The sequence below is a fragment of the Choristoneura fumiferana genome, chromosome 17 (assembly GCF_025370935.1).
Source record: "Choristoneura fumiferana chromosome 17, NRCan_CFum_1, whole genome shotgun sequence".
NCBI classification, from domain to species: Eukaryota; Metazoa; Arthropoda; class Insecta; order Lepidoptera; family Tortricidae; genus Choristoneura; species Choristoneura fumiferana.
Window position 1 is genome coordinate 15856505 of NC_133488.1, and position 13673 is coordinate 15870177.

General features: G+C 37.1%; 1 protein-coding gene across 1 annotated transcript; it reads right to left on the reverse strand.

Moving 5' to 3' along the window:
* Positions 1-84: 84 nt before the first annotated feature.
* Positions 85-2305, reverse strand: LOC141437491 (high mobility group protein D-like). The gene is made up of 4 exons (XM_074100901.1): positions 2197-2305; positions 1401-1563; positions 1174-1320; positions 85-1083 (listed from the first exon to the last, which is right to left on the reverse strand). Exons 2-4 carry the CDS (start codon positions 1548-1550, stop codon positions 1006-1008), a joined length of 375 nt encoding a protein of 124 aa, XP_073957002.1. The 5' UTR covers positions 1551-1563; positions 2197-2305; the 3' UTR covers positions 85-1005.
* Between the last annotated feature and the right edge of the window lie 11368 nt (positions 2306-13673).

Below are 13673 nucleotides of genomic sequence, written 5' to 3' on the forward strand. Positions count from 1 at the left end.
ATAATTAATTTATATTACAAAGCTTTTTTCGTCATGAGATCGGTCAGGAGAATAGGTCAAGAAATACGAGAATGAAAAGACAAATTGAAAAATAGATCTTATTTTATATGAAATTACTTTATTGAACATGTAAAATCCGTATTGACATGAGGAATGCTAATTCTCATTTACAAAATAACACAAATGTAAAATTTGAGAGACAAATCACATCGAAAACCTACCTATTTACTAACTAAAAATACAACATACACATCAATTTCCTAAATTATTTAAATTGCTCAGCATGGGGTCTCGCCCCATGCTTTCTGTTCTTAGCTTAAAGTTTGGTACCAGTATCAGCATTGAAATTTACAATGAGAAGAGGTAGGTTTCATTAACAATAAGCTGTCACATCTTTCCATGAAATAAGTCTCTAAATTTACCTTTTGTTGGATACTTTCTGACCAAAACAGATTGTCCATGTATACTGAAAATGAGTAACATTAACATTGAGTAATGGCGTAATATAAACTTGAAGCACAGCTACAGTCAATATTCCAGACATCAGAAGTTGATGCATCCAGTTGAGGTATGTCTTTAAGTGAGCATCCAGTCACAGCGAACTTAACGAGGGAGGGCTAACTGTACAATTCCCCGGTGTATACATGCTAACACTTAACATTATTTTTTTTTTGTGAGGCTTAGACCTAAATCCTAGCCAGTGGCGACTTTCCAAACTCTGCATTACAATTACACCTTAACATTCAACACTACAGAAATAGTCATGAAACAACATCAATAATTAGCAATTACAACTTAATGTCCATCTCACTTGAACAAATTCATACACAATGTCAGATACTAAATAATTCATTCTGTTACAAACTTGTATTTCAGAAGAAAATTATAATTGCTTTATGGAGATAGTGTCTATACAGATTTTGGAAAATCAGTCCCGTTTTACTTTGTAATAAATTAAGTCCAAGTAAATTACTCATACGAACAGAAGTCTTAGCGGCAGGGAGATCATTCGCTTTCTTCCTCCTCCTCATCGTCATCATCACCATCCTCTTCGTCGGACTCATCCTTCTTCTTCTTGGATTTCTACAAAGAAAGTGTTATGTTAGTTCTAGTCTTAATATCCAGGAAGTTGCAGTTCTAGGTTAGAAAAACAAAATCAGTATATGAACTTACAGGTGGCGCCGCCTTTTTGGCAGCTTTCTTTCCGCGCTTTGTGGCCTTCTTAGTGCCGCCTCCCTCGCCACCTCCACCGTTGGCATTAAACGACTCTAGGTCCTTTGTGTACTGCTCCTTCGCTTTAGCCGCCTTCTCTTCCCATACCTGAAGGAAAGACAGCGGTTATAGTAATGGAATTACAATGAGAACACCAGATATACCAAAAATATGCTATGTATACTCACACTCTTGTCTTTCATCCCCCGCCATATTTCGCCTCCTTTCTTGGCGATTTCGGTGACTTTTAGTCCGGGGTGCTCAGATTTTATAGATTCTCGTGCACTGTTCAGCCACAGCATATATGCTGACATAGGACGCTTGGGCTTGTCCGTCATTTTTACTTTTTTCCTGTAAAAAAGAAAAATGGTTACTAAATAGCCTTCAGATAAAAGGCAACAGGTTATGCAGCCCATGCTTCCACAGTAAGAGCGGCTAGTAGGCACGAAGAGGCTATACATGGCTCACTTGGGGCGTCGTTTTGGCGGGAAACGCGTTTAGGGCTCATATTACTAAAATTACACAATTCCAGCATAAATAACTCGATTAATACAATCAAAATCACCAAGAACGCACTCAACAATGAACAATTAAAAGCAGAAAACGTCGAATTCAGTTATCACCCATATAACGAGTTCACTGGCCTAGGCTTGGGTCGTACGAGCCATTTTGTTTTCACGTTTTGTGTCGAAAATACGCAATAACCGAACATGACATCATTACCCAATAATCAAATCACTATCAAGCTGAAACTTGTAGAAGAAGTGATCCAGACCTCCAATGGAAAAGACACGAGAAATTAATTATTTAAAATGAGGCGTCCTCAGTACCCACGCGTACTAAGAAAGTATGGCGAGGGCTAGAGCCATGTTTGAACGAGAATTCCAACGTGGAATAAAACCTAATTTTATGAAATACGTGGTAATAAATACTATTAAACACAGTAAAACACTTGACTTTGATTAGAAAAATGATCTAACTTACCTTATGGCAAAAATTTTGAATTAATTTTTGAACTGGTGCACAACCAAACTGTAGACAGTAGAGAGCCAGAAGAAAATGTATGGAGCTCGAAGCAATGTTCCCAGAGCAAGGCAGCTTGGGGTCGACTCGCGTCACTACTAAAGCGCCATCTACAACGCCTCTGATTGGCTTAGAAGTTCAATGCTGCCAACTGCACGCGCACACTGTAGCATCTTGTACTACGTATATCCGCGACATGCTTACGAAACCAGTTATAGTAAATTAGACCTTACCTCAATGTGATACGTTTTTTATCAGTAAGGCAGAAAATGTTTCATACATTTACTTCAGAAATTTTATTCGACGAATTTCTTAGGGAAAATGCTTTAATATAGCTAAATATCAAAGGTAATCCATCAAAAACGATACAATTTAATTTTTCTTTGACACTTTTCTAACAAAAGTTTTATAAGTACATCAAAAAATGACCCAGTCCTTCGAGGATCCCTTTACCAGCATACTACCAAAATTAACTCGCGCCTCATTTTAAATGCCGCCAACGTTTATTATCAAAACAACCAAAAGCGCGGCAAACGTAGTGGGAAAGAGATGCCAATAAAACATTGCTCTTGAATGGCAGATGCGTTTGTTTACGATTTGATATTTGTACGAACTATGAAAGGCACGAAATAGTTTTTATTCCTTCTAGTATAAGGGTGCCTATACGTACTATGATTTATTTAAGCCGTGAATCAAATCAAATTCCGATTCATTTCAAGCCAACAATCTCAGACATGCAATTGCACGAGGTTTTGTTTTGTCATTATAGAAACAATACAATCATTAATTAATAAGAAGCATTTGTGGTCTAGTTTTAAACACAGTGGGTGGCTAAAAGAACAATAAGTTTATTAGCTTAGGTGAAATAATGCATGGGATAATCTGGACATTGTCCTTTTAATTTGCCATAAGATAAAGTAGGTAGGTAGGTATCTATCTACATTATGTAATTGATGCATTGATGAAAGTTTTTTACTTTGTCTAGTCACGTCAGATTTCCAATAATAATAAGTACCTACACTATATGTAGGTTCTTCATGGGTCCTTACAACTGGTCCGATAGGTACACAACTTGAACTACACAGGTATGTAGGTAATAAAATAATCTAGTGATTTCACAGGCAAAAACAAGGGTGGTTACGTTTTTCGCGCGTATGTTTGTATGTCTGTTTCTTTTACTTACACTGTAGGTACGTGGGTGTGTGTGTGTGTGTGTATGTGTATAACAAATTTTATGTACTTTTTACTTCTCATGCTCGTAAAGTCCGTGTTTATGCTGGACCTATGCGACATAAAATGACTTTATGCTCTAGTGTATAAAATAAAATCTTCGTCTAAGAACAAGGCAATCGTGTAAACAGCCACAAACAAAGAAGTTTCTAAACAGTAGGTACATATATATTTTTTAATTTATATAAAACTAAACATCAATCAAATCAAGAAAAATAGATCAATAAAACTAAAAATTTATAATTATTTTAGCTTTTGCCCGCGGCTTCATTTGCGTGTACCATGAGTATTTTAAAGAATATTATTAAAGAGTATTCAATAATTAATTCAATATTGAATTATTGGCAAAGGCAATAGGCCTATACAGACGTGCATATTATTCTCTTTTTTATTTTATTTATATTTTGTATAGTGAAGGTATATTTTTATGTTGTAAATTACTAGATTTGTGTATTGTGAAAAAAATATTTTAGTTGTCGAGTTCACTGTTGTTGTATTCTTTTAACTCTTAAATGGTTCCAACGGAAGACCAGCGTCGGCCACAAGGTTGACATCATGCTGAGTTGGGACCATTTCGTGACAAAATTTATTTCCTTTTTTCTTTTTCTTTTATTTGTAAAAATGTCACGAATAAATGTTTTTCTTTCTTTCTTTCTTTCTTTAGTATTTCAGCTTTCTACGACCAATAAAACGAAAAATCTCGTTTTTTCCCGTTTCCTTCAGAATTTCGGGAAATCCTTTTGTAGTGCTCCCCTACACCCTCCAAGGAACCTAAATGTCAAATTTCACTTTTCTACAAATCCCGTTTTTCCTTATCGCGTGGGAATTTCCAAAAGTCCTAAAATTAATGTTTTAATTAATGTTATACCTACTTGTGTATCAAATTTGAAGTCTAGTTATTATAGTTACTGTGATAGGGTAACTCTGAATCTAATATATATATAAATCCCGTTTTTTTCCGTTCCCGTTTAATCCTGCCTTCATTGTATTATAAGGTATCTAAGTATGTACAAAATTTCAAGTCACTAGGTCCAGTGTTTGGGCTGTGCGTTGATATATGAACAGTCAGTCAGTTTAGAATTTTATGTATATATAGCTAATAATGCATGAACAATAAAAGGTACATAGTAAGTTAACTTTAACAATTGTTTCCACTGTTGATATTTCATTTCCTCGACATTGAAGTGAACAGCAGATTGTAAAACTCGAGCATTATACCCATTTTCCCCTCGACGTATCTATCTATCCACCCTCGCCGTACCGGCTCGGGTGGCTATATAAACGTCTCGGGCAAAATGGCTCGTTTTATGCTCTTGTTGTACAATCTACTATTTATGCTTTAGTCTAGTGCTACTTGTACTATTACTTATTCTGTGCTAGTGCATAAAGTAAAATCGTCTAGGACCAAGGCAATGAGGTGTAAACAGCCACAAATAAAGAGGTTCTTAAATATATTTTTTAATGTTTTTTAATTTATATACAACTAAAAATCAATCAGATTAATTAAAATAAATCAATAAAACTAAAAATGTATAATTATATAGTACCTAATGCATGAAAATTAAAAGGTAAGTACATAGTAAGTGTGTAGTAAGTGAACTGCTGCTATTTCATTTCCAAGCCATCGAAGTGAAAAGCAGTGTTAACTCGAACATTTCCCCATTTCCCCTCGACGTGTCTATTCACCTATGGATGGCTATATGAACACCTCGGGTAAAATGGCTCGTTGTACAATCTACTATTTTTTAGGGTTCCATATTCAAAGGGTGCCAACGGAACCCTATTACTGAGACTCCGCTGTCTGTCTGTCTGTCCCTCCGTCTGTCACAGGGCTCTTTCTCTTAAGTGGTAATAGTTAAACACTTGAAATTTTCACAGATTAGTTATGTATTAGTGTGGCCGCTATAGCAAAAATACTAAAAACAGAATAAAATAGATATTTAAGGGAGGCTCCCATGCAACAAACGTGATTGATTTGCCGTTTTTTGCTTGATATTATATAAATAACGGCAACAGGTTAACAGGTAGACGCTTGAAATATTCACAATGTTTAGTTATATACTCACTTTAAAAATAAATAGTTAAATTAAAATAAAATAAATATTAAAAATAAAATAATCCCATACAACCATTTTTTTGCTAATGTCTAATGTTGAGGTAATGTGGGACGGAACCCTTCGTGCGCGAATCCGACTCGCACTTGGCAGGTATAAATTTTGGAGTCCGACCAAAGAGGAAGGATAATATCTTTTCACACCTCTCCTTCAGAAAAGTAACTTTTCTTCCCTGACGAGAGGGGAGCAAAGTGCTGCTTTTCTGTTCAAGGCTTTTCTAAGTATTTTATTGCTAATGCCATTTATTGAAGTTGATAATTGTAAAGCCACGCCATTTTCTATGCTGGTTGTTCTTTAATAATATTTAGAATTATTTTTTCAAGTTTCTTAATGCTCGGTGTGAAAAGTTGTATGAGCCACTCGGGAGCAAAATTATTTTCATCTTGGGCGTTAACACTCGAATCCCTCATTACGCTCAGGATTCTACTATAGAATCCCTCGCTACGCTTAGGATTCTATTGTAGAATCCTTCGCTACATTCTGGATTCAATGTACGCCCTCGCCGTAAATACACCATTTTGCTCCCTCGTGACACAAATAACTATTTCACACCTCTCCTTCAGAAAAGTAACTTTTCCTCCCTGACGAGAGGGAGCAAAGTGCTACTTTTCTGTTCAAGGCTTTTCTAAGTATTTTATTGCAAATGCCATTTATTGAAGATGATAATTGTAAAGCAACGCCATTTTCTATGCTGGTTGTGTTTCTTAATGCTCGGTGTGAAAAGTTGTATGAGCCACTCGGGAGCAAAATTATTTACATCTTGGGCGTTAACACTTGAATCCCTCGTTACGCTCAGGATTCTATTGTAGAATCCTTCGCTACATTCTGGATTCAATGTACGCCCTCGCCGTAAATACACCATTTTGCTCCCTTGTGACACAAATAACTATATATTTTTTTATATATATACTTTTTTTTAAGTCTAGTATTTTTTAAGTAGTTTTTAGGCAGGTATGTAGGAATCTAACTTTTAGTTGTGTAATAGAATTAGATTATAATTTCATACATAACACTAGGGTGCATAATTTCTGTAAGTACTAGTATTTATAAGTCTTATGTTTTATGTTTTTGCCAAATAAATGAATACTGAATAAGTACTGATATGAATACTAACTATTGAGTCCGACAGATTCGTAGGTATCGCGCCCTTGCTTGCTTCTCGCTCGCACCAAATTCTCGCTCACTTTTTTCACAGATAAGAAATGGTAGAATTTGACAACAACCGTCAACCAAGCAACTACTTGTACTATTACTTTTTCTGTGAAGCAACTGAGAATGTAAGCTGTTGTCAAAGCGACGAGCGCCCAGCGATTTAAAGGTGAAAACGAGCAGGCGACTTATGTAACGAAAAGCAAACAGCTTAGATGAAAGTTACTTTTATCTTATCTTTACACTAACATTGTATATTTTAAGATAAGAGAGGGAGTTCAAATACATATAGACATTTATTTATTTCTTTCAAAAACTTCTATAATAGGTATGTATATACTTACCTAACGCTGTTTGTAGTGAAACAAGCGACATATAAACTTTGAGGATGCGGCCACATGAATGATGAAATCGCTCGACGCTCGGTTCCAGTCTCAAATCTGGTCATGTGACATAGCGATAAAGCTGAAAATGTTGAGCTTTATCGCTGGAAAGACCTCTTCAATTTCGGCAAAAACACTGTTATTTTTTTTCATTCACTCCAATTTTTTTTATTTGTACCACTGCCACGACTGCTAATAAATGAGATTAAGAAATCAGTTTCCAAGGTCAAGATCATTCCTGCAAGAAGCCATCTTGTCGCTGCTGCTCGTAGAGATGGGTAAATCCGGATCTGAAGATTCAAAAGAGTCAGATCCTCAAGCGGATCCGAGTGAATGAATGAGTATATCAGGACTTTATATATATAATATATAATAGATGTCACGTGACCAGTTTTGACACTGGAAACGAGCGTCGAGCCACACGGATCGGATAGACTGATTACACTCGCCACGCTCTGCGCTTGTGGCTTAGCTTCCTGCCTGCGCCTTCCAGAGGGATAGGAGATCGTGTCGACTAAACATGCCGAGAAACGAAGAAAAAGGATATTAGTTAAGGTAAATTTTAAGTAACATATTTATCCTACATCCTCGCATTTATGGACATTCGTTTTCTTATAAAATAAACTTTGTTAAATTTCAGGAAAATGGATACATCCAATCGAGGTTACTCTATAATGATGGCTTTAGTTAAAAATAGTAAATATTATGAATCAGAACGCGTTCAAGCCGTTCCGGAGGAGACCCCGGGGCGACCTAAAGTCAAAAGAACGCGAAAAAAAACCGGCGACAGGTCTTCTTGGGAAATAAACAAAGTGAAAAAAGCAAGGGAAGAAGGTAAGCCTTATTTGACCCAGAAACGGATAAAAGGTGTGAAAGTAGGCTATGAGGAGCGAAAGAAAAGGACTATGGGGCCGGCGTGCAATTCACCTGTGTGCCGGAAAAGTTCAAAACGAAAATGCAATCTCCTTGATGACAAAGACAGGCAAGAATGTTTTGATAGTTTTTGGTCTGAAATGTCCTGGCAACAAAGAAAATCGTACATCAGCGCTCTTGTTAACATCTATTTCACGAGGACCACGACAGTTACAAATGGTGAGTCTAGGAGGAACAGAACAATTAAATATTCATTGAAAATTAATAACCAACACTGGCCTGTTTGCAAAAAAATGTTCCTGAACACTCTGGGCCTTGGCGAAAAAACTGTGCTCGGCTGGATTGAGAAAGCCAATGAACATGGCATAGTTTCAACACCAGTCAGAAAGAATAACAAAGAGAAATATAATAGAGAAAAGTTAGTACATGTGGAGACTTTTTTGAAGAGTTTACCCAAACTGCCCTCAAATTATTTCTATGGTAAATCTGAGAAGGAATATCTGGATGTTAATTATAATTCAGGAAAAGAGGTTTATTTCGCATATAAAATGTATCTGAGAGACGAGGGTGTCAAAGATAAAGAAGTATCCTATCCATGTTTCTTGAAGAAAATGAATACAATGAACCTTGCCCTGTATTCTACGAAGAAAAAGATTGCACAGAAAAATGGTGCGAAACCTATGTTAAGGCAGCAACAGAGTTAGGACTAGAATATTTTGCTGACACCGATGCATACTAAAAAGGATTTTAGAGCATATTGCTTTACTTTAGCTATTGTGCAGTTGATGTAGTTAATTACACTTACAAGAGTGCAAAAAACACACAAACTCTATTTTCAAGATGGTAAAGCTCTGCTTCAAAGAAGTGCTGAAGTGGCAAGCAGCTGGTGATAGGCCAAACATGGACCATAGTGGTGGTCAACTCAGGATGATGATACACAGAAGTCCCTACTGAAGGACTACTGGATGTCATTGATTAAAAAGCTGCACAGATCAAGAGTAAGCAAACAAAACCACTAGCTCCCCTAACACAACTAGAACATAAGGCATTTTGTCTAGCAGTTCCTAAACTAAGTGAAATAATTAAAAAAAATCCTTCAAATGCTTATGTACTTGTGCAATTTACTTTATATGGAAACAAATATTTTATGTTATTACAGCTGAAATTAGAAATTTTCTGTTACAGAATTAATATTGGTATCAATTTATGTTTAAATTATCTAAGATTTATGGCGACAGTGTTTTTATATCATTTGTAGCGTTTGAATTGTAAAAGATAGTGTATAAAATAATTTTCTTATTGCATTGGGAATAAAATTAAGCTACTTATCATATAAATTCTTTGAGTTTATTAATTAGTGTTGTATTTTGTATTGAAGACTGAATAAAACTATTATTTTTCTCATTATCCTAATTAAATAATGATTATAATCTTACTATCATAAACATAAGTTTGTATGGATGGTCGTTTGTTACAGTTACTTTTATCCCGAAATAATGTATGGTTCCTGTGGGATCAAAATAGTTTTAAACATCATACTTATTCAGGGCCAGCGAAGTTGCGGGCAAAAGCTTGTTAAAAATGTTTCCATGTTAGTTAAAGCATTTGAAAAACTTTTTTTGACATTACACAGAACATACTGTGCAAGACATACTGGTTATTATTTACAGTAAGTATACCTATTATACTCTACCTACTGGGAGTGAATCAGACCATTTGACTTACTCAAGTCACAGAATAAGTAAAAGTACTATGTACAAGTGATGGTGTTACAAGTTAAACATGCATGGACAGCAATGAATGAGGTACAGTCAAGGAAACTGAATCAAATATCAGGCTGTAACCTTTGTGCTATTTGTCATGTTGACATCCTATACATTTGCCAAAGAAATCATAGCAAAAATTGATTATGAAAAGATTATTATTTAAATTAATTTAGTGTTTTTTAATATACCTAATGTGACAATGTAATTTATTTATTAAATCAAGTGTATTTTTTTTCTGTGTATTTTTTTCTTTTTTTATATAGCCATGTTACTTGAAATAAATGAATATTGTTATTAAAAGGTTCCACCCTGGTACATGCTCCAGTTTCCTCGACTGTACCCTTAGTGCAAGTATATTCGCACTATGCGGTTAATCGCGCGGTTCTAGGACGCCGACCCTCCTCAAAATCGCTTCTGATAGAGACGGCGCGCTTAAACCGCGTGGTTAGCCGCATAGTGCGTATCTACTGGCACTTATGCCCTTCCACTGCAAGCGGAGCGGATTCCGCACCGGCTCAGTTTAACTTACATCGATCAACTTCATAGAAGTTAGATGGAAATATTTCCATGAGGCCGATCGTTGCACGTTACACTGAGTCCGTATGGAGTCCGCTCCACTAAGGTGTCCGTCCGTATGCACACCGTTGTAGTCTTGTCAGCGCGCGCGCAGCGTTGACGCAACGTTCACGCAACATCATCGGCGTCAGTCAAGCGTGAGCGTCTTATTAACGCCCAGGAAGTGTCAACTCAAGTCTGAACCTTGACGTTGGCAAAATTTGTCCCATGTACAGTCGAGGAAACTGAATCACGTACCAGGGTGGAACCTTTTCATAATCAATTTAGCTATGATTTCTTAGGCAAAGCAAATGTAATTGGCAGTGTTGCCACCTTACCCAAAGATAAAGTTGCTAAACATACGGTAAAAAGTAGCTATAGTTTCGCAAAAAACACTCGGTCATAAGTTGCCAAAAGTGGCTAAACAAGAAAAAAAGGCAATATGGGATGTATATAAGTCTTTGATTTTTATATTTCTTTCTCTTACATTATTATTTACGGAAAAATGTATTCAAAATCGATGTCATCTTGTAATGTTGAAGGTCCGGTTTCTTCATTTTTTTCGGGTTTCTTAGTTTTTCCAACTTATTTCTTGAAGGATATTCTCAGGAATTACGTAGGTAGCGCACGGAAGTACGTTTTGTAAGTAGCTAGAAAGTGTGGCTAAAAAATTTGGCCACTAAATTTTTTTTGTAGCTATTTCGTAAATGTGGCTAGATCAAAGAGGGCTAGATCTAGCTAGAAATTGGCTATGGGATGTCAACATGACATTAGTAGCTACAGTGCCGGTTTTAGCACTTCCAGCTCTGGGCGAGATTTCCACGGCGCCCCCAACTTTTAGGAATTTCCTAGAAGGTATAGGCTTCAGGCGCCCCTTTAAGTCCGGCGCCCTGGGCGGTCGCCCCACCGCGCCCTACCCTAACGCCGCTACTGAGTAGCTCAGAGGTTCCATCCTGGTACGTGATTCAGTTTCCTTATTGACTGTATGTCACTTAGATGTCACTCAACGTTTGCGTAACGCCCAGCGTGCGGTGCGGCCAGCGCCGCTGCGTGAACGATCCGTTGACGGTGCGCGGGCGCTGACAGGACGACAACGACCGCAACACGCTAGCCAGAGTGAGATAGCTCCCAAGTGATGGCGTTATAATATAACTATAAGCTATATGCGTGGTCAATAGGTAACCCTCTTTTTGTCTAATATTTCAACAAGGCTTAAGTACATCAAAATTGACAAATAACCGGGGCATTAGTTTAACCGCGTTCTGTGAGTAGGTATCTGTAAAGCAGGGTCTCCACTGAGCGAGCTTCGAGCGGCATGACGCATGATTTTGTACGACGCAGGGCTCAAAATCGCACCTCAGTGGAGACCCGGCTTAATGCCGTAATGTACTATTATTGAGCGGCACAAAATTTGGCTCACTCTCCATACAAAATTACCTATATAACTGCATACATTTGAGGGCCAGATTTTTTGCCTCTCAGTATATTATGACCAGACTTGTGTATGTAAAGTTATACGAATATGCAAGTCTAGCGACGTATTAGATGTGTTCTAAGAGGTTTTGCTAGAACACATCTTTTCGAACTGGGCATATTTTAGTTGTAGAAAAAATCTACCGTTTCTATATTTTATTACCAAGCTATTTAACCAGGGGCCCTAATGAAACCAAATTTCTTTAAACTTTTTCCCATGGGGAACTGGGGCCGTTATCTGTTGTAAAGCCGGGCCTTGAATGCGGGATCTACCGGGAAGGCAAGGGTGAAGTAATAACAAACTTTCTTACCTGAGTCTTTGTTTGTCATCACTAATATTATAAGATGCACGCATTAATTTGACTTGTGGCCTAAAACTGCTGGTCATAGACATCTTTCGTTTGTAAAGTAGGTTTCTCGTAATTTATACATCTAACCTTTTTGATGAATCCTACTAATATAACAAATGTGAAAATTTGTATGTGTGTTTGTGCGTGTGTGCCAGTTTGTTACTCCTTCACGCCAAAACGGCTGGACGAATTTAAATGAAATTTGGTATGCAGATAGCTGCAGAACTATCTGGAATAACACATAGACTACTTTTTATTCCGATATTCCCACGGGATCGGGATTAGATCTCAAAATCTCTACCGCTAGGTTTAGACTCTAAACACAGCGGTAGAGATTTTTTTTCGGTAGAGACAGACTTATTAGGACCAGCGGGTTCCCCGGACAATTATAAGCTAAAGGCGGGGCCGCAGCAAATAAAAACAACTGAAAATATCATAATTTAGCTGCTATTTTTATTAGGTCCTGGCCCTGGCGAGCCGCACATACATCTACGGCGGGCCGTATGCAATAGATGAGTGTGTTGGCCGTATGTGCGCATCCCTGGGAATTCCCATGGGATTCCTGTTGTGTTTCGGCGTGGAGAGCAATACAGCCGGTGAAATTACTGGCACTTGAGGTATCCCATCTTAGGCCTCTAGGTTGGCAACGTATCTGCAATCCCCCTGGTGTTGCAGGTGTCTATGGGCGGTGGTGTTCTCTTACCATCAGGAGCACTTGCTCGTTTTCCATCTAGTCGAATATTTTTTTTTACAATATCCCGGAATTTTAATTCAATTTCCAGATCTAATGGTTTAGGCGTGCAAAGGCGCGGGTAAACACTAGTACAGTCGAGTTCATAAACATTGTGAGCAAAAATTTGATCAAAAATATCTGAACACGCTTCTAACTACGCTGTTAACATAGCCGTGTTCAGATATTTTTGACCAAATTTTTGCTCACAAGTTTTAACTCGACTGTACCTAACGCCCAAGTCAAATATTTGATTTATGAACATCAAACTTTGTAATTTATGATCGTTTGATGTTCAAATTACAATAAGTCTTTATAAAGGGCTCTATGGGCGTTAGGAGGTAGAGATGGGTAAGAGGTGTGCTTATCCTGCAATCTCTGTGCTCTACACAGTCAAATACTGTGGCGAATTTTCTGAGATAAAAACTATCCTAATATGTCCTTTCCAGGATCTTAAACATCCTCATACGGCTTAAGCATACAGAGGTAACAGACAGTTACTTTCACATTTTTAATAGTAGTAATGCTACTTATCTCAGTTGTAGACTAATTTTACAAGTATCCACTATAATCAGTACATACTTAATACTTCGTACCTACCTATCTACAGTAGGTACCTACATACAGTAATCACGTAAGCTGATGATTCAACATCGTAATTAATTAAATAATAATTCATCATATCTTTAAGTGAGTTGATAAATATGCTAAGTCTCATTAAAACCGATTCAGCCGTTTCTGAGATATTGAGCATTGAAATGAAATGACAATACCTATGTTTATAATTTTTCTTAGTTGGTTAAGCTATCTTGTAC

Bases quoted from the DNA above. Each gene is read 5' to 3' on its own strand.
- LOC141437491 (XM_074100901.1), bottom strand. From the start codon at position 1,550: ATGACGGACAAGCCCAAGCGTCCTATGTCAGCATATATGCTGTGGCTG. The intron at 1,321-1,400 runs GTGAGTATACAT...TCTTTCCTTCAG, and splicing joins GGGGGATGAAAGACAAGAGT to GTATGGGAAGAGAAGGCGGC. The intron at 1,084-1,173 runs GTAAGTTCATAT...CTTTCTTTGTAG, and splicing joins CCAAAAAGGCGGCGCCACCT to AAATCCAAGAAGAAGAAGGA.